This window comes from Ranitomeya imitator, chromosome 1, assembly GCF_032444005.1.
Source record: "Ranitomeya imitator isolate aRanImi1 chromosome 1, aRanImi1.pri, whole genome shotgun sequence".
Taxonomy (NCBI): Eukaryota; Metazoa; Chordata; class Amphibia; order Anura; family Dendrobatidae; genus Ranitomeya; species Ranitomeya imitator.
Genome location: NC_091282.1, coordinates 1,216,735,034 through 1,216,754,417, shown reverse-complemented (window position 1 = coordinate 1,216,754,417; position 19,384 = coordinate 1,216,735,034). Strand labels below are relative to the sequence as shown.

General features: G+C 49.1%; 1 protein-coding gene across 1 annotated transcript in view; it reads right to left on the bottom strand.

Annotated features, from left to right (window-relative positions):
* The window catches only part of EBF4 (EBF family member 4), a 266,432-nt gene that overhangs the window by 36,445 nt on the left and 210,603 nt on the right, over positions 1-19,384 (bottom strand). The window contains exon 11 of the mRNA XM_069745037.1: positions 4,018-4,106. Within this exon, the coding sequence (XP_069601138.1) occupies positions 4,018-4,106 (89 nt within the window). The remainder of the gene's footprint in view (positions 1-4,017; positions 4,107-19,384) is intronic.

The window sequence follows — 19,384 nt, the reverse complement described above, 5'->3', positions numbered from 1 at the left end:
GAGCTGGGACGGCATATGACCAGAGCAAGAGCAAGGGATCGGGAGCAGGGACGGCATATGATCAGAGCTGGAGAAAGGGATAGGGTGCAGGGACGGCATATGATCAGAGCTGGAGCAAGTGATAGGGTGCAGGGACGGCATATGATCAGAGCCAGAGCAAGGGATTGGAAGGAGGGACGGCATATGATCAGAGCTGGAGCGGAGCAAGTGATCAGGAGCAGGGACGGAATATGATCAGAGCCAGAGCAAGGGATCGGGAGCAGGGACGGCATATGATCAGAGCAAGAGCAAGGGATCGGGAGCAGGGACGGAATATGATCAGAGCCAGAGCAAGGGATCGGGAGCAGGGACGGCATATGATCAGAGCAAGAGCAAGGGATCGGGAGCAGGGACGGCATATGATCAGAGCTGGAGCAAGTGATCGGCTGCAGGGACGGCATATGATCAGAGCAAGAGCAAGGGATCGGGAGCAGCAAGGGATCGGGAGCAGGGATGGCATATGATCAGAGCAAGAGCAAGGGATCGGGAGCAGGGATGGCATATGATCAGAGCTGGAGCAAGTGATCGGCTGCAGGGACGGCATATGATCAGAGCTGGAGAAAGGGATCGGGAGCAGGGACGGCATATGATGAGAGCTGGAGCAAGTGATAGGGTGCAGGGACGGCATATGATGAGAGCTGGAGCAAGTGATCAGGAGCAGGGACGGAATATGATCAGAGCCAGAGCAAGGGATCGGGAGCAGGGACGGCATATGACCAGAGCAAGAGCAAGGGATCGGGAGCAGGGACGGCATATGACCAGAGCAAGAGCAAGGGATCGGGAGCAGGGACGGCATATGATCAGAGCTGGAGAAAGGGATAGGGTGCAGGGACGGCATATGACCAGAGCAAGAGCAAGGGATCGGGAGCAGGGACGGCATATGACCAGAGCAAGAGCAAGGGATCGGGAGCAGGGACGGCATATGACCAGAGCAAGAGCAAGGGATAGGGTGCAGGGATGGCATATGATCAGAGCTGGAGCAAGTGATAGGGTGCAGGGACGGCATATGATCAGAGCCAGAGCAAGGGATTGGAAGCAGGGACGGCATATGATCAGAGCTGGAGCGGAGCAAGTGATCAGGAGCAGGGACGGAATATGATCAGAGCCAGAGCAAGGGATCGGGAGCAGGAACGGCATATGATCAGAGCAAGAGCAAGGGATCGGGAGCAGGGACGGCATATGATGAGAGCTGGAGGAAGTGATAGGGTGCAGGGACGGCATATGATGAGAGCTGGTGCGGAGCAAGTGATCAGGAGCAGGGACGGAATATGATCAGAGCCAGAGCAAGGGATCGGGAGCAGGGACGGCATATGATCAGAGCCAGAGCAAGGGATCGGGAGCAGGGACGGCATATGATCAGAGCTGGAGCAAGTGATCGGCTGCAGGGACGACATATGATCAGAGCTGGAGGAAGTGATCGGGAGCAGGGACGGAATATGATCAGAGCCAGAGCAAGGGATCGGGAGCAGGGACGGCATATGATGAGAGCTGGAGCAAGTGATAGGGTGCAGGGACGGCATATGATGAGAGCTGGAGCGGAGCAAGTGATCAGGAGCAGGGACGGAATATGATCAGAGCCAGAGCAAGGGATCGGGAGCAGGGACGGCATATGACCAGAGCAAGAGCAAGGGATCGGGAGCAGGGACGGCATATGATCAGAGCTGGAGCAAGTGATCGGGAGCAGGGACGGCATATGATCAGAGCTGGAGCAAGTGATCGGGAGCAGGGACGGCATATGATCAGAGCCAGAGCAAGGGATCGGGTGCAGGGACGGCATATGATCAGAGCTGGAGCAAGTGATCGGGAGCAGGGACGGCATATGATCAGAGCCAGAGCAAGGGATTGGAAGCAGGGACGGCATATGATCAGAGCTGGAGCAAGTGATCGACAGCAGGGACGACATATGATCAGAGCCAGAGCAAGGGATCGGGAGCAGGGACGGAATATGATCAGAGCTGGAGGAAGTGATCGGGAGCAGGGACGGAATATGATCAGAGCTGGAGGAAGTGATCGGGAGCAGGGACGGAATATGATCAGAGCCAGAGCAAGGGATCGGGAGCAGGGACGGCATATGATCAGAGCCAGAGCAAGGGATCGGGAGCAGGGACGGCATATGATCAGAGCTGGAGCAAGTGATCGGCTGCAGGGACGACATATGATCAGAGCTGGAGGAAGTGATCGGGAACAGGGACGGAATATGATCAGAGCCAGAGCAAGGGATCGGGAGCAGGGACGGCATATGATGAGAGCTGGAGCAAGTGATAGGGTGCAGGGACGGCATATGATGAGAGCTGGAGCGGAGCAAGTGATCAGGAGCAGGGACGGAATATGATCAGAGCCAGAGCAAGGGATCGGGAGCAGGGACGGCATATGACCAGAGCAAGAGCAAGGAATCGGGAGCAGGGACGGCATATGATGAGAGCTGGAGCAAGTGATCGGGAGCAGGGACGGAATATGATCAGAGCTGGAGCAAGTGATCGGGAGCAGGGACGGCATATGATCAGAGCCAGAGCAAGGGATCGGGTGCAGGGACGGCATATGATCAGAGCTGGAGCAAGGGATTGGAAGCAGGGACGGCATATGATCAGAGCTGGAGCAAGTGATCGACAGCAGGGACGACATATGATCAGAGCCAGAGCAAGGGATCGGGAGCAGGGACGGAATATGATCAGAGCTGGAGGAAGTGATCGGGAGCAGGGACGGAATATGATCAGAGCTGGAGGAAGTGATCGGGAGCAGGGACGGAATATGATCAGAGCTGGAGGAAGTGATCGGCTGCAGGGACGACATGAGAGCTGGAGCAAGTGATCAGGAGCAGGGACGGAATATGATCAGAGCCAGAGCAAGTGATCGGGAGCAGGGACGGAATATGATCAGAGCTGGAGGAAGTGATCGGCTGCAGGGATGACATGAGAGCTGGAGCAAGTGATCGGGAGCAGGGACGGAATATGATCAGAGCTGGAGCAAGTGATTGGGAGCATGGACGGCATATGATTAGAGCTGGAGGAAGTGATCGGCTGCAGGGACGACATGAGAGCTGGAGGAAGTGATCGGGAGCAGGGACGGCATACGATTAGAGCTGGAGGAAGTGATCGGCTGCAGGGACGACATGAGAGCTGGAGGAAGTGATCGGGAGCAGGGACGGCATACGATTAGAGCTGGAGGAAGTGATCGGGAGCAGGGACGGCATATGATTAGAGCTGGAGGAAGTGATCAGGAGCAGGGACGGAATATGATCAGAGCTGGAGGAAGTGATCGGGAGCAGGGACGGCATACGATTAGAGCTGGAGGAAGTGATCGGGAGCAGGGACGGCATATGATTAGAGCTGGAGGAAGTGATCGGGAGCAGGGACGGCATATGATGAGAGCTGGAGGAAGTGATCGGAAGCAGGGACGGCATATGATTAGAGCTGGAGGAAGTGATCGGGAGCAGGGACGGCATACGATTAGAGCTGAAGGAAGTGATCGGGAGCAGGGACGGCATATGATTAGAGCTGGAGGAAGTGATCAGGAGCAGGGACGGCCGATGACCACACGAGTCTGGGCAGCTACGTACTGTTTACATATATACTACAATGCAGGAGGTTCGAACCACTACATAATCTTGTGCAGACGAACAGATGGATGAGACCAGTGAGGTGAGGACGGGTCCATGGACACGAGTGCTTGTTGGGCCACATTTGTGTTCAGCGCGGTGCGCCCCACTATGGCTTCTTCCTATATAGTGCCCCATATTGTGCCCAACTAATAGCCACAGAGTGCCCAAATATTGGTGCTGGCAGCGGCCAGCTAGCAGGAGGCCATGACTTATGACCGCACATGTCACCCTCTAACACCAGGCCTGTCTTGGTAATGAGGGGATTCTACAGCCTTCAGACACTTCTGCGGCTCCACATTGGGTCACGTCGCAGTGTTCTCCATGGCCTGAGTGCTGGATCTGATCTTACCTCACTCACATGAGGGGGCGGGGGTCCGTACCTTGGGTAATCTCTCGGGGTCTCCTGGATGCCGGGGCACCACCTTCTGTAATCTCTGGAAGCCGTAGTCTATCGTGGGTTCATTCAGAGCTGGAAAGAAAGGAGATGGTCAAGAGAGGTCACACATGGGGGTCCGATGAGTCATACATGGGGTTCGATGAGTCACACATGGGGGTTCGATGAGTCACACATGGGATCCGATGAGTCACACATGGGATCCGATGAGTCACACATGGGGTCCGATGAGTCACACATGGGATCCGATGAGTCACACATGGGGTCCGATGAGTCACACATGGGGTCCGATGAGTCACACATGGGGTCCGATGAGTCACACATGGGGTCCGATGAGTCACACATGGGATCCGATGAGTCACACATGGGATCCGATGAGTCACACATGGTATTTGATGAGTCACACATGGGGTCCGATGAGTCACACATGGGATCCGATGAGTCACACATGGGGTCCGATGAGTCACACATGGGGTCCGATGAGTCACACATGGGATCCGATGAGTCACACATGGGGTCCGATGAGTCACACATGGGGTCCGATGAGTCACACATGGGATCCGATGAGTCACACATGGGATCCGATGAGTCACACATGGGGTCCGATGAGTCACACATGGTATTTGATGAGTCACACATGGGGTCCGATGAGTCACACATGGGATCCGATGAGTCACACATGGGGTCCGATGAGTCACACATGGTATTTGATGAGTCACACATGGGGTCCGATGAGTCACACATGGGATCCGATGAGTCACACATGGTATTTGATGAGTCACACATGGGGTCCGATGAGTCACACATGGGATCCGATGAGTCACACATGGGGTCCGATGAGTCACACATGGGGTCCGATGAGTCACACATGGGATCCGATGAGTCACACATGGGATCCGATGAGTCACACATGGGGTCCGATGAGTCACACATGGGGTCCGATGAGTCATACAAGGGGTCCGATGAGTCACACATGGGATCCGATGAGTCATACATGGGGTCCGATGGGCCTACAGAATGGTACATCGTCAACACTCGCAAGATCATCTCCCCTACTAATGAACATCTTACAAGATAAGCCCACCCCGCTATTTATACAATATACCATAAATACCACCATACTGCACACATAATACCGCCATACAGTGCCATAATACCACTGGCACATACAGCTGTCATAATACCGCCGCGCACAGCCGACATAATACCGCCACGTGCAGCCCGCATGATATAGTGCAGAACTTATGCTGCCATGCTCCACTGAAAAATTATTTTCTGCTCTGTACTCTGACTACTCCTGGGTTCTCCATCCTCAATAGTCCCAGTAGTTGTCGGATCTCGGGGATCATCAGACGCAGTTATCATCTTTACGTTTCAGACAGGAACATCACTCCCATCGGGCTGAGGTGAGAGACATCATCAGAACTGCACTGATGTTGGAGCTCTACAGTTAAACTCCTGATGCTGCACCGATGGCGGGGCTCTATCATTACCCCCAGATGCTGCACTGATGGCGGGGCTCTATCATTACCCCCAGATGCTGCACTGATGGTGGGGCTCTATCATTACCCCTCAGATGCTGCAACAATTTCAGGGCTCTACCATTACATCCCAGATGCTGCAATGATGGTGGGGCTCTACCATTGTGGAGGCACAGCATTGTATCTTAACCAGACATATATGTCACGACTCACAGGGAGGATATCTTTATCATCCCCACCACTCACATTAATATGTCAAGAACTGGGGTGGTTTGGTTGCCCAGTTCTTTTCTGAAGGGGATTTATCTATCTCCCACTTCCCAGGTCCGGTTTGGAACTTGCAGCTCTCTGGCACCCCTCTTACCCTCATGTCAGACAGGGTAACTGCTGCTATTGTTCCCACTCAGCTGGGAACAATAATTATCAACGCTGTCCATCGCTACCAGGTTTCCCAAACGCGCAGGACAAATCAGTAGCCAACAGCTCCAATTTCTTAATTAATAACGGGTCTGGAGCCAACCTGAATTAGTAGCGTAATTCACATCAGAGGAAGTGATAGTACGTTATAGAGCAAGGAGAAGCAAAGCTAGTCATTTTATATATTTTACTCCAAAAAGGTAGGCAGTGTTTACAAAAGTATAAAAAGATATTATAAAAGTAGACAAGTATCGTATGTACAGAACAATTACAAATAAAAAGGGATAAACAGAAGAAAAATTAACTTATGGTTCTTTCATATCATGGCTGACCATATGGCTCAGGGGAAGGGCATATATCCCAGTGTATGACAGATGTGACTCTCAGCTAGACCCGTGACAAAAGACTAGTGAAGAGGATGAATACTTATGGCTATATGCGCTGCCTCCATAGAGTACTGGGTACAGCGCTAGTTCCAAAGGAAGGGGAATGTATCCTGGTGCAGCCTCTACAGATGGCCGGTTCCGCGGTATCCACTTACACAGCGGTGGATACCGCGGAACCGGCCATCTGTAGAGGCTGCACCAGGATACATTCCCCTTCCTTTGGAACTAGCGCTGTACCCAGTACTCTATCGAGGCAGCGCATGTAGCCATAAGTATTCATCCTCTATCCCAGTACCTGTTACTGACGAAGGTCCCTTGTGTGACCGAAACGTTTTTTGCTTGCGATACAATAAACTACCCATTTTCTTCTCACCACAAAGTTGAGTGCTGGGCTTCTTACTTACTTGGTATTACTGTTTGGGAACCTACCCATGCACCTTCGTAGGTTGTGCACACGTTGATTTATCAAAAGACTAGTGAAGACTGATGTCTCAATCACTTATCTCCGTGCCCAAAACCAAGGCACTCCCTCTGTGGTGACCTCAATCAGAGGCTGAATACTCCCCTTTATTATCATTATGAAATGCCATATTTACACCTATCTCGGTGTATGAACCTCGTAGAAGATACAATGATCATGATGTTCCCCACGTCATGGGGGTTCCTTTAAGTGTAAACATGATGTAGACATATGACCAGCTTAAACTGCAATCCATCTCTCGGTCCCTGCGAGGCGCTGCGCTAAAAAAACGCACCGGCGTGTAGCCCTATTGTCGCACATACCAAATATATAACTTTCATATCTCTGTCACTAATTGGGGTCCAGTTATGCCTTACTATTAAGTTTCTACAGGAACAGAAGAGCACATGGTACTATGGCCGCCTTTCCCAGCTTAAAGCCATAAACTACTCAGTGAGGGGCTGCTGCACGCTGGTATCAAGTTGCACAGAGTGTGTAGTAAGAAGACAGTTTCCTATGTTGCTGAAGAGGGGGGGTCAGAGAGCCCACAGCGTGTATGTCATAGGGCTTTGTGTTTTGTACCAGCGAATGCAGTGGGAGGAGAAAAGAAGGGGGGTCGAATCTGCAGCGTGTCTGGAACCATGGCACCTTCTGAAAAATTACTCCGAACATGGCATTTTTTACATTTTCATGACAATATATTTTTAGCAAACCAAAAAGAATAGACTGATCTATATGTCGACTTTTGAATTTATGTGTTTCTGGTTTGTCAAGAAAATAGACTTTTGTTTGTGTGAGCCTGGAATATTGACTTGCAAGCTGATATTTGATATAACAGTGTGCTATTATCCTTGATGTACAGTGAGGTTACTGATATGCTAATTATACATTGTCTAGCCCAGATAGTATGTTAATTTTTTAAAACAGAGGAGAAAAATTTATGCAAATAGATCAGGGGTGTCAAACTGCATTCCTCAAGGGCTGCAAACAGGTCATGTTTTCAGGATTTCCTTGTACTGCACAGGTGATAATTTAATCACCTACACACATCATGATTACAGCACCTTGTGCAATGCTAAGGAAATCTTGAAAACACGCACGGTTTGCAGCCCTCGAGGAATGCAGTTTGACACCCCTGAAATAGATTACATAATCAAACATTTAGACTTGGTCGTCACCATTCTTCTCCTTATCTGTGATGCTGGACTGAGGGACACTTGTTAAATATAAAAATAGGTTACATGCCTCTGTACAGAGACAGAGAGACTGAGAATGAGAGACGGCCAGAGATTCTGCCAAGACATCCAAACATCCAGGGGACTCTACAAGACAGCTGCCAGATCATGGCTCCATCACGAGGGACAGAAATCTATCATTCTACAGGAAACAACCTAGCAATTTTCGGTCCCGGTTGGAAGGATACAGATCTGCTCCACTGAACATCACTGAACTGTGGATAAGTTTGGAGAAAGGTAGGATTGGGACCTGTCGGTTGCCTGGCTCCATGGACATGTTCGGAGAAGCCAGGATGTGACCCCTGATGCTGCACTGATGGTGGGGTTCTACCATTACCCCTGAAGTTGCACTGATGACGGGGCTCTACGATTACCCCTGGTGTAACACTGATGGTGGGGCTCTACCATTACCCCTGATGTTGTACTGATGGTGGGGCTCTACCATTACCCCTGGTGTTGTACTGATGGTGGGACTCTACCATTACCCCTGATGTTGTACTGATGGTGGGGCTCTACCATTACCCCTGATGTTGTACTGATGGCGAGGCTCTACCATTACCCCTGATGTTGCACTGATGGCGGTAATACAGTGTGTATTTTGCTGTGATGCATAACTTTTACTGGTGGATTGTTTATTTAATGTCCAATTTTTATATGACTGAATAAAAGCTATTTTTTAGTTAACATTGTTCCCACTGGATATCGCTGGACTACACCTGGTTTCTAATTGCTCTGGTTACTCACCCTTGTCCGTGCTGGATCCGGAGGATGGGATACAGATTCTATGGGTGAGCTGACAAATTTTGTACTTGTTTGTTTCTTCATAATAATGTCTTCCTCTACCTCCCCCTGTTCCTACGTCTATTATAAGTCCCCCTTCCTCCCATTACAATCCCCACACCCCTCATTGTCCTCCTCCCTCCGCATCCAATTATTGTCCTCTCCCCACCCCATCATTGCCCATTCCACCACCACCATCATTGCCCTTTCCTCCACCTCCATCATCGCTTTCTCTCCTACCACCCCATCATTTCCCTCTCCGTCACTACCATCATTGCCCTTTCCACCACCTCCATCATTGCCTTCTCCTCCACCTTCAACATTGCCTTCTTCCCCACCACTCCCATCATTGTCTTTTCTACCACGACCATCATTGCCTTCTCCCCCACCCCATCATTGCCTTCTTCCCCACCACTACCATCATTGTCTTTTCTACTACCACATCATTGTCCTCTCCCTCATCATTGCCTTCTCCCCCACCCCCCTAATTTTCTCCTCCCCCACTATCCCCATCATTGCCCTTTCCACAACCTCCATCATTTCCTCCTCCCCCACCACCCCCATTATTGCCCTTTCCACAACCTCCATCATTTCGACCTCCCCCACCACACCCATTATTGCCCTTTCCACCACCACCATTGTCCTTTCCAATACCACCATCACTGCATTCTCACCCACCACCCCATCATTGTCCTTTCCACCACCACCCACCATCATTGCATTCTCCCCACCACCCCATTATTGTTCTTTCCACCACCTCCATCATTGCTTTCTCCCCTACCACCCCATCATTGCCCTCCCCATCACTCCCATCATTGCCCTTTCCACCACCTCCATCATTTCCTACCCCAACCACCCCGTTATTGCCTTTTCCACCACCTCCATCATTGCCTCCTCCCTTTCCAATTCCACCACTTCCATCAGTTCCTCCTCTCCCACCATCCTCATCATTGCCTTCTCCCCATTACCCCTATCATTGCCCTCTCCACCACCACCATCTTTGTCCTTTCCACTACCATCATCATTGCATTCTCCTCCACCACCACCATTGCATTCTCCCCCGCCCCATCATTGTCCTTTCCACCACCACCATCATTGCTTTCTCCCCTACCACCCCATCATTGCCCTCCCCATCACTCCCATCATTGCCCTTTCCACCACCTCCATCATTTCCTCCCCCAACCACCCCGTTATTGCCTTTTCCACCACCTCCATCATTGCCTCCTCCCTTTCCAATTCCACCACTTCCATCAGTTCCTCCTCTCCCACCATCCTCATCAAAATAGTGAGGAAAGAATGGTTGTAGATGACGAGGAAAAAGCTAACATATTAAACACCTTCTTCTCCACGGTATTCACGGTGGAAAATGAAATGCTAGGTGAAATCCCAAGAAACAATGAAAACCCTATATTAAGGGTCACCAATCTAACCCAAGAAGAGGTGCGAAACCGGCTAAATAAGATTAAAATAGATAAATCTCCGGGTCCGGATGGCATACACCCACGAGTACTAAGAGAACTAAGTAATGTAATAGATAAACCATTATTTCTTATTTTTAGTGACTCTATAGCGACAGGGTCTGTTCCGCAGGACTGGCGCATAGCAAATGTGGTGCCAATATTCAAAAAGGGCTCTAAAAGTGAACCTGGAAATTATAGGCCAGTAAGTCTAACCTCTATTGTTGGTAAAATATTTGAAGGGTTTCTGAGGGATGTTATTCTGGATTATCTCAATGAGAATAACTGTTTAACTCCATATCAGCATGGGTTTATGAGAAATCGCTCCTGTCAAACCAATCTAATCAGTTTTTATGAAGAGGTAAGCTATAGACTGGACCACGGTGAGTCATTGGACGTGGTATATCTCGATTTTTCCAAAGCGTTTGATACCGTGCCGCACAAGAGGTTGGTACACAAAATGAGAATGCTTGGTCTGGGGGAAAATGTGTGTAAATGGGTTAGTAACTGGCTTAGTGATAGAAAGCAGAGGGTGGTTATAAATGGTATAGTCTCTAACTGGGTCGCTGTGACCAGTGGGGTACCGCAGGGGTCAGTATTGGGACCTGTTCTCTTCAACATATTCATTAATGATCTGGTAGAAGGTTTACACAGTAAAATATCGATATTTGCAGATGATACAAAACTATGTAAAGCAGTTAATACAAGAGAAGATAGTATTCTGCTACAGATGGATCTGGATAAGTTGGAAACTTGGGCTGAAAGGTGGCAGATGAGGTTTAACAATGATAAATGTAAGGTTATACACATGGGAAGAGGGAATCAATATCACCATTACACACTGAACGGGAAACCACTGGGTAAATCTGACAGGGAGAAGGACTTGGGGATCCTAGTTAATGATAAACTTACCTGGAGCAGCCAGTGCCAGGCAGCAGCTGCCAAGGCAAACAGGATCATGGGGTGCATTAAAAGAGGTCTGGATACACATGATGAGAGCATTATACTGCCTCTGTACAAATCCCTAGTTAGACCGCACATGGAGTACTGTGTCCAGTTTTGGGCACCGGTTCTCAGGAAGGATATAATGGAACTAGAGAGAGTACAAAGGAGGGCAACAAAATTAATAAAGGGGATGGGAGAACTACAATACCCAGATAGATTAGCGAAATTAGGATTATTTAGTCTAGAAAAAAGACGACTGAGGGGCGATCTAATAACCATGTATAAGTATATAAGGGGACAATACAAATATCTCGCTGAGGATCTGTTTATACCAAGGAAGGTGACGGGCACAAGGGGGCATTCTTTGCGTCTGGAGGAGAGAAGGTTTTTGCACCAACATAGAAGAGGATTCTTTACTGTTAGGGCAGTGAGAATCTGGAATTGCTTGCCTGAGGAGGTGGTGATGGCGAACTCAGTCGAGGGGTTCAAGAGAGGCCTGGATGTCTTCCTGGAGCAGAACAATATTGTATCATACAATTGCCTTCTCCCCATTACCCCTATCATTGCCCTCTCCACCACCACCATCTTTGTCCTTTCCACTACCATCATCATTGCATTCTCCTCCACCACCACCATTGCATTCTCCCCCGCCCCATCATTGTCCTTTCCACCACCACCATCATTGCATTCTCCCCCACCACCCCCATCATTGTTCTTTCCACCACCTCCATCATTGCTTTTTCCACCACCACCCCATCATTGTACTTTCCACCACCTCCATCATTGCGTCCTCCCCACAATCTCCATCCTTGCCCATTCCACCACTTCCATCATTTCCTCCTTTCCCACCATCCTCATCATTGCCCTCTCCATCACCCCATCATTGCCTTCTCCCCATTACTTCATCACTGCCCTCTCCTCTATCTATACACACAGCACCATTCACCTTTGTGCACTTTCCCTTGCAACGCTACATAAGCATGCACACACACACACCACTACCACTCATCTCTACACACACACATATACATACAACAAAACACACACACAGTACCTCTCACCTGTCCGCATGCTTTCCCACAGCTGAAGCAGCACCATTGGCAGCTTCCTCTCTCTGGCACAGCCGGCCGCTGAATGATTACATAATCCAGTGCTGCTGCTGTCTGTGTGAGAGGAAGCAGGAAGGGTCCCTGCAACTCCGCTCTGCTGCTATTCTCTCTTGTAGGCAGCGGAGCTGCAGGGATCACTCCCTGCCCGCAGAGGGGAATCGGGCCAGGGCCCCCCTGGAGTCTCAGGGCTGGATAAACAGGCCATATTGCCCTCATTAATGGCCACCCTGCAGGTGCCCCCCGGAGCCTCTGGGCCCCGATGCAGCCGCACAGGCTGCACATGCGGTATGTCCGCCCATGCTTTCAAGGATATGTATTTTGGCACCGATCAAGGCTAGAGATATAAGGATTATATATTACGGATGTCCATCGAGAGATCTATAAACCCCTGAAATCACTAGAAGCTAAACCAAACGAGTGCAAGGAGCGGGTTTCTCCGTAAGCGGGTCGTGTAACTACGCCGTGTTTGCACAAAAGAATTGCGCCCGACGTGGTGCAGCACCTGATCATTGTATCTTTTATATACGAGATTCATACAGCTAGCTAGGCATAAAAATGGTTGCCATAACTCTAAGAAAAGGGTAGGATTCAGCCTCTAAGTGAGGTGACCACAGGGGGAGTGCCTTGATTTTGGGCTAGGAAATAAGTGAGTGAAGCCGCAGTCTTCACGTGTCTTTGTCCAGGGTCTAGCTGCTATACAGATGTGTGATGCATCTTGATGTGTCACCTCCCCCACAGCACACGGTCAGCCATGAGATGATATAACGAAATGCAAATGTTTTTTTATAATAATAATAATAATCTTTATTTTTATATAGCGCTAACATATTCCGCAGCGCTTTACAGTTTTGCACACATTATCATTGCTGTCCCCGATGGGGCTCACAATCTAGTATCCCTATCAGTAGGTCTTTGGAATGTGGGAGGAAACCGGAGAACCCAGAGGAAACCCACGCAAACACGGAGAGAACATACAAACTCTTTGCAAATGTTGTCCTGGGTGGGATTAGAACCCAGGACCCCAGCGCTGCAAGGCTGCAGTGCTGCCCGTACTGCGCCACCGTGCTGCCCATTTTTCAACTTTAACCCCTTAGCGACCGCCGATACGCCTTTTAACGGCGGCCGCTAAGGGTACTTAAACCACAGCGCCGTTGATTAACGGCGCTGTGGAAAAAGTCAATAGCGCCCCCCACAGGCCGATTTTCTCCGGGGTCTCGGCTGCCGGGGGTAGCCGAGACCCCAGAGAACATGATTCGGGGTTTTTTTAACCCACCCCGCATTTGCGATCGCCGGTAATTAACCGTTTACCGGCGATCGCAAAAAAAAAAAAAGCGATCTCTTTTTAATTTCTGTCCTCCGATGTGATCGCACATCGGAGGACAGAGAAAAGGGGTCCCAGGTGGCCCCCCAATACTCACCTAGCTCCCCCGATGCTCCTCGTGTCTCCCGGTGGGCGCCGCCATCTTTAAAATGGCGGGCGCATGCGCAGTGCGCCCGCCGGCCGGCACCGGGAGAATCTTTGGGGTCTCGGCTGCCGGGGGTAGCCGAGACCCCAAAGAGCATGATCGGGGTCGGTTTTACCGACCTCTGTTTTGCGATCGCCGGTAATTAACTGTTTACCGGCGACCGCAAAAAAAAAAAAAAGTAAAGTGTAATTCTCTGTCCTCTGATGTGATCGCACATCAGAGGACAGAGAAATAGGGGGATTCGGGAACCCTACAATACTCACCTGTGTCCCTGGATCCTCTTGCTGCTCCTCCTGACCGCCGGCAGAAGAACATGGCGGACGCATGCCCAGTGCGCCCGCCATCTGTCTCCATCTGCCGGCCGGCAGGAGAACAGCAGTTGGGGCTAAAATTAGGGTTAGGGGTAGGGTTAGGTTAGGGTTAGGGGTAGGGTTAGGTTAGGGGTAGAGTTAGGGGTAGGGTTAGGGGTAGGGTTAGGGATAGGGTTAGGTTAGGGGTAGGGTTAGGGGTAGGGTTAGGGCTAGGGTTGGGGCTAAATATAGGGTTTGGGTTGGGGCTAAATTTAGGGTTAGGGTTGGGGCTAAATTTAGGGTTAGGCTTCTTTCACACTTACGTCGGTACGGGGCCGTCGCAATGCGTCGGCCCGACATACCGACGCACGTTGTGAAAATTGTGCACGTGGGCAGCAGCTGTAGTTTTTCAACGCATCCGCTGCCCAATCTATGTCCTGGGGAGGAGGGGGCGGAGTTACGGCCACGCATGCGCGGTCAGAAATGGCAGATGCGACGTACAAAAAAAGTTTCATTGAACATTTTTTTGTGCCGACGCTCCGCCAAAACACAACTGATCCAGTGCACGACGGACGCGACGTGTGGCCATCCGTCACGATCCGTCGGCAATACAAGTCTATGGGCAAAAAACGCATCCTGCGGGCACATTTGCAGGATCCGTTTCTTGTCCAAAACGACGGATTGCGACGGAATGCCAAACGACGCAAGTGTGAAAGTAGCCTTAGGGCTAGGGTTAGGGTTGGGGCTAAAGTTAGGGCTAGGGTTGGGGCTAAAGTTAGGGTTAGAGCTGGGATTAGGGTTAGGGTTTGGATTAGGGTTGGTATTAGGGTTAGGGTTGGCATTAGGGTTACGCTTGGGATTAGGGTTAGGTTTGGGATTAGGGTTAAGGTTAGGGTTGTGATTAGGGGTGTATTGGGATTAGGGTTAGGTTTGAGGTTAGGGTTGAGATTAGGATTAGGGGTGTGTTGGATTTAGGGTTTTGATTAGGGTTATGGTTAGGGTTGACATTAGGGTTGTTTTGGGGTAAGGGTTGTGATTATGGTTAGGGTTAGTGATTAGGATTATGGATCAGGTTGGGATTAGGGTTAGGGGTGTGTTGGGGTTAGGGTTGGAGCTAGAATTGGGGGGTTTCCACTGTTTAGGTACATCAGGGGGTCTCCAAACACGACAGCCAATTTTGTGCTCAAAAAATCAAATGGTGCTCCCTCCCTTCTTCAAAGTCTGCATTCCAAAAAGGCGCTCCTTCCCTTCCGAGCTCTGCCGTGCGCCCAAACAGTGGTTTACCCCCACATATGGCGCATCAGCGTACTCAGGATAAATTGGACAACAACTATTGCAGTCCAATTTCTCCTGTTACCCTTGTGAAAATAAAAACTTGGGGGCTACAATATCTTTTTTGTGGAAAAAAAAATATTTTTTATTTTCACGACTCTGCATTCTAAACTTCTGTGAAGCACTTGGGCATTCAAAGTTCTCACCACACATCTAGATAAGTTCCTTGGGGAGTCTAGTTTCCAAAATGGGGTCACTTGTGGGGGGTTACTACAGTTTAGGTACATCAGGGGCTCTGCAATCGCAACATAATGCCCACAGACCATTCTATCAAAGTCTGCATTCCAAAAAGGCGCTCCTTCCCTTCCGAGCTCTGCCGTGCGCCCAAACAGTGGTTTACCCCCACATATGGGGTACCAGCATACTCGGGACAAATTGGACAACAACTTTTGGGGTCCAATTTCTCCTGTTACCCTTGTGAAAATAAAAACTTTGGGGCTACAATATCTTTTTTGTGGAAAAAAAAAATATTTTTTATTTTCACGGCTCTGCATTATAAACTTCTGTGAAGCACTTGGGCATTCAAGGTCCTCACCACACATCTAGATAAGTTCCATGGGGTGTCTAGTTTCCAAAATGGGGTCACTTGTGGGGGATTTCTACTGTTTAGGCACATCAGGGGCTCTCCAAACGCGACATGGCGTCCGATCTCAATTCCAGCCAATTCTACATTGAAAAAGTAAAACGGCACTCTTTCTCTTCCAAGCTCTGCGGTGCACCCAAACAGTGGTTTACCCCCACATATTGGGTATCGACGTACTCAGGAGAAATTGCACAACAACTTTAGTGGTCTAATTTCTCCTGTTACCCTTGTGAAAATAAAAATTTGTGGGCAAAAAATCATTTTTGTAGAAAAAAATGCAATTTTTTTTTTTCACGGCTCTACGTTATAAACTTCTGTGAAGCACATGGGGGATCAAAGTGCTCGCCACACATCTAGATAAGTTCCTTAAGGGGTCTAGTTTCCAAAATGGTGTCACTTGTGGGGGGTTTCCACTGTTTAGGCACATCAGGGGCTCTCCAAACGCGACATGGCGTCCAATCTCAATTCCAGCCAATTCTACATTGAAAAAGTAAAACGGCGCTCCTTCACTTCCAAGCTCTGCAGTGCACCCAAACAGTGGTTTACCCTCACATATGGGGTATCGACGTATTCAGGAGAAATCGCACAACAACTTTTGTGGTCTAATTTCTCCTGTTACCCTTGTGAAAATAAGAATTTGTGGGCGAAAAGATCATTTTTGTGTAAACAAAAGCGATTTTTTATTTTCACGGCTCTACGTTATAAACTTCTGTGAAGCACTTGGGGGTTCAAAGTGCTCACCACACATCTAGATAAGTTCCTTAAGGGGTCTAGTTTCCAAAATGGTGTCACACTGTTTAGGCACATCAGGGGCTCTCTAAACGTGACATGGCGTCCGATCTCAATTCCAGCCAATTCTGCATTGAAAAAGTCAAACGGCGCTCCTTCACTTCTAAGTTCTGCGGTGCGCCCAAAAAGTGGTTTACCCCCACATATGGGGTATTGGCGTATTCAGGAGAAATTGCGTAACAAAATTTATGGTTACATTTCTGTTTTTACACTTGTGAAAATAAAAAAAATGGTTCTGAATTAAGAGGTTTGCAAAAAAAAGTTAAATGTTCATTTTTTCCTTCCACATTGTTTCAGTTCCTGTGAAGCACGTAAAGGGTTAATAAACTTCTTGAATGTGGTTTTGAGAACCTTGAGGGGTGTAGTTTTTAGAATGGTGTCACACTTCATTATTTTCTATCATATAGACCCCTCAAAATGACTTCAAATGTGATGTGGTCCCTAAAAAAAAATGGTGTTGTAAAAATGAGAAATTGCTGGTCAACTTTTAACCCTTATAACTCCCTAACAAAAAAAAATTTTGTTTCCAAAATTGTGCTGATGTAAAGTAGACATGTGGGAAATGTTATTTATTAACTATTTTTTGTGACATATCTCTCTGATTTAAGGGCATAAAAATACAAAGTTTGAAAATTGCAAAATTTTAAAAATTTTCGCCATATTTCCGTTTTTTTCATAAATAATCGCAAGTAATATCGAAGAAATGTTACCACTAACATGAAGTACAATATGTCATGAAAAAACAATCTCAGAATCAGCAGGATCCGTTGAAGCGTTCCAGAGTTATAACCTCATAAAGTGACAGTGGTCAGAATTGCAAAAATTGGCCTGGTCATTAAAGGGAACCTGTCACCCCGTTTTTTGAGATTGAGCTATAAATACTGTTAAATAGGGCCTGCGCTGTGTGTTCCTATAGTGTATGTAGTGTACCCCGATTCCCCATGTATGCTGAGAAATAACTTACCAAAGTCGCCGTTTTCGCCTGTCAATCAGGCTGGTCAGGTCGGGAGGGCGTGGTGACATCGGTGGTTCTTCCTCAGCTTTACGTTGGTGGCGTAGTGGCGTAGTGGTGAAGACACAGCGCGCGATCTGCGCTGTAATCCCTTGCATCGGTGGGGGCGGCCATCTTCCTGGGGCCGCGCGTGCGCAGATCGAGTGCTCTGCTGCACGGGGCTTCAGGAAAATGGCCGCGGGATGCCGCGCGTGCGCATTAGAGATCGCGGCGGCCATTTTCCCAAAGCCGAGATGCAAACTCGGCTTTGGGAAAATGGCCGCCGCGATCTCTAATGCGCACGCGCGGCATCCCGCGGCCATTTTCCTGAAGCCCCGTGCAGCAGAGCACTCGATCTGCGCACGCGCGGCCCCAGGAAGATGGCCGCCCCCACCGATGCAAGGGATTACAGCGCAGATCGCGCGCTGTGTCTTCACCACTACGCCACCAACGTAAAGCTGCGGAAGAACCACCGATGTCACCACGCCCTCCCGACCTGACCAGCCTGATTGACAGGCGAAAACGGCGACTTTGGTAAGTTATTTCTCAGCATACATGGGGAATCGGGGTACACTACATACACTATAGGAACACACAGCGCAGGCCCTATTTAACAGTATTTATAGCTCAATCTCAAAAAACGGGGTGACAGGTTCCCTTTAAGTACCAAATTGGCTCTGTCACTAAGGGGTTAATCATTTTTTATCTGTAATTGCACTGTACATGCGAGACTTGTCTTCTTTATAATATCTTTTTATACCTCTGTAAACACTGCCTACCGTTTTTGGAGTAAAATATAAAATTACTAGCTTTGTCTCTCCTTGCTCTGGAATTGCTTGCCTGAGGAGGTGGTGATGTCGAACTCAGTCGAGGGGTTCAAGAGAGACCTGGATGTCTTCCTGGAGCAGAACAATATTGTATCATACAATTATTAGGTTCTGTAGAAGGACGTAGATCTGGGGATTTATTATGATGGAATATAGGCTGAACTGGATGGACAAATGTCTTTTTTCGGCCTGACTAACTATGTTACTATGTTACTATGCTCTATAACGTATGGTCACGTTCACTGAAGTGAATAACGCTACTAATCTGCATTAGGTTCAGACTCGTTAATAATTAAGAAATTGGAGCTGGTGGCAGCGGGATTTGTCCTGTGCGATTGGGAGACTTTGTAGTGACCGGCGGCGTTGATAATTATTGTTCCCGCCTGAATGGGAGTAGCTATATCGCCCTCGCTGCAGTGTGCTCCTTAGCCAGTACAAAGTGGGGCAGCCTTTCTGGCGACTAATTGTCCTAGGTGCAGTACCCAGTCTGACCCAAATAACGCTATGGGGTCTCCTGCTCCTTGAGGACGGTGGGGTGCCCACTCGGACCAGGACCTTACTCCACCACCTCCCGCCTGACCCTCTTCCCTTGAGCTGTTTCTCTGCTTGTATAGAAACTTTATTGTAGTCGTAGCTGAGAACAATCTGTAGAGCGTCATAGGGAACTTGGAGGAATCATGGTGCCAGATCTGGGGCAGCCTGGACCACAAACTAGCCCTTGTAGGACAGCAGCCTGGACTACAACCCGGCCCCTGTAGGATGGCAGCCTGGACTACACACCAGCCCCTGTAGGATGGCAGCCTGG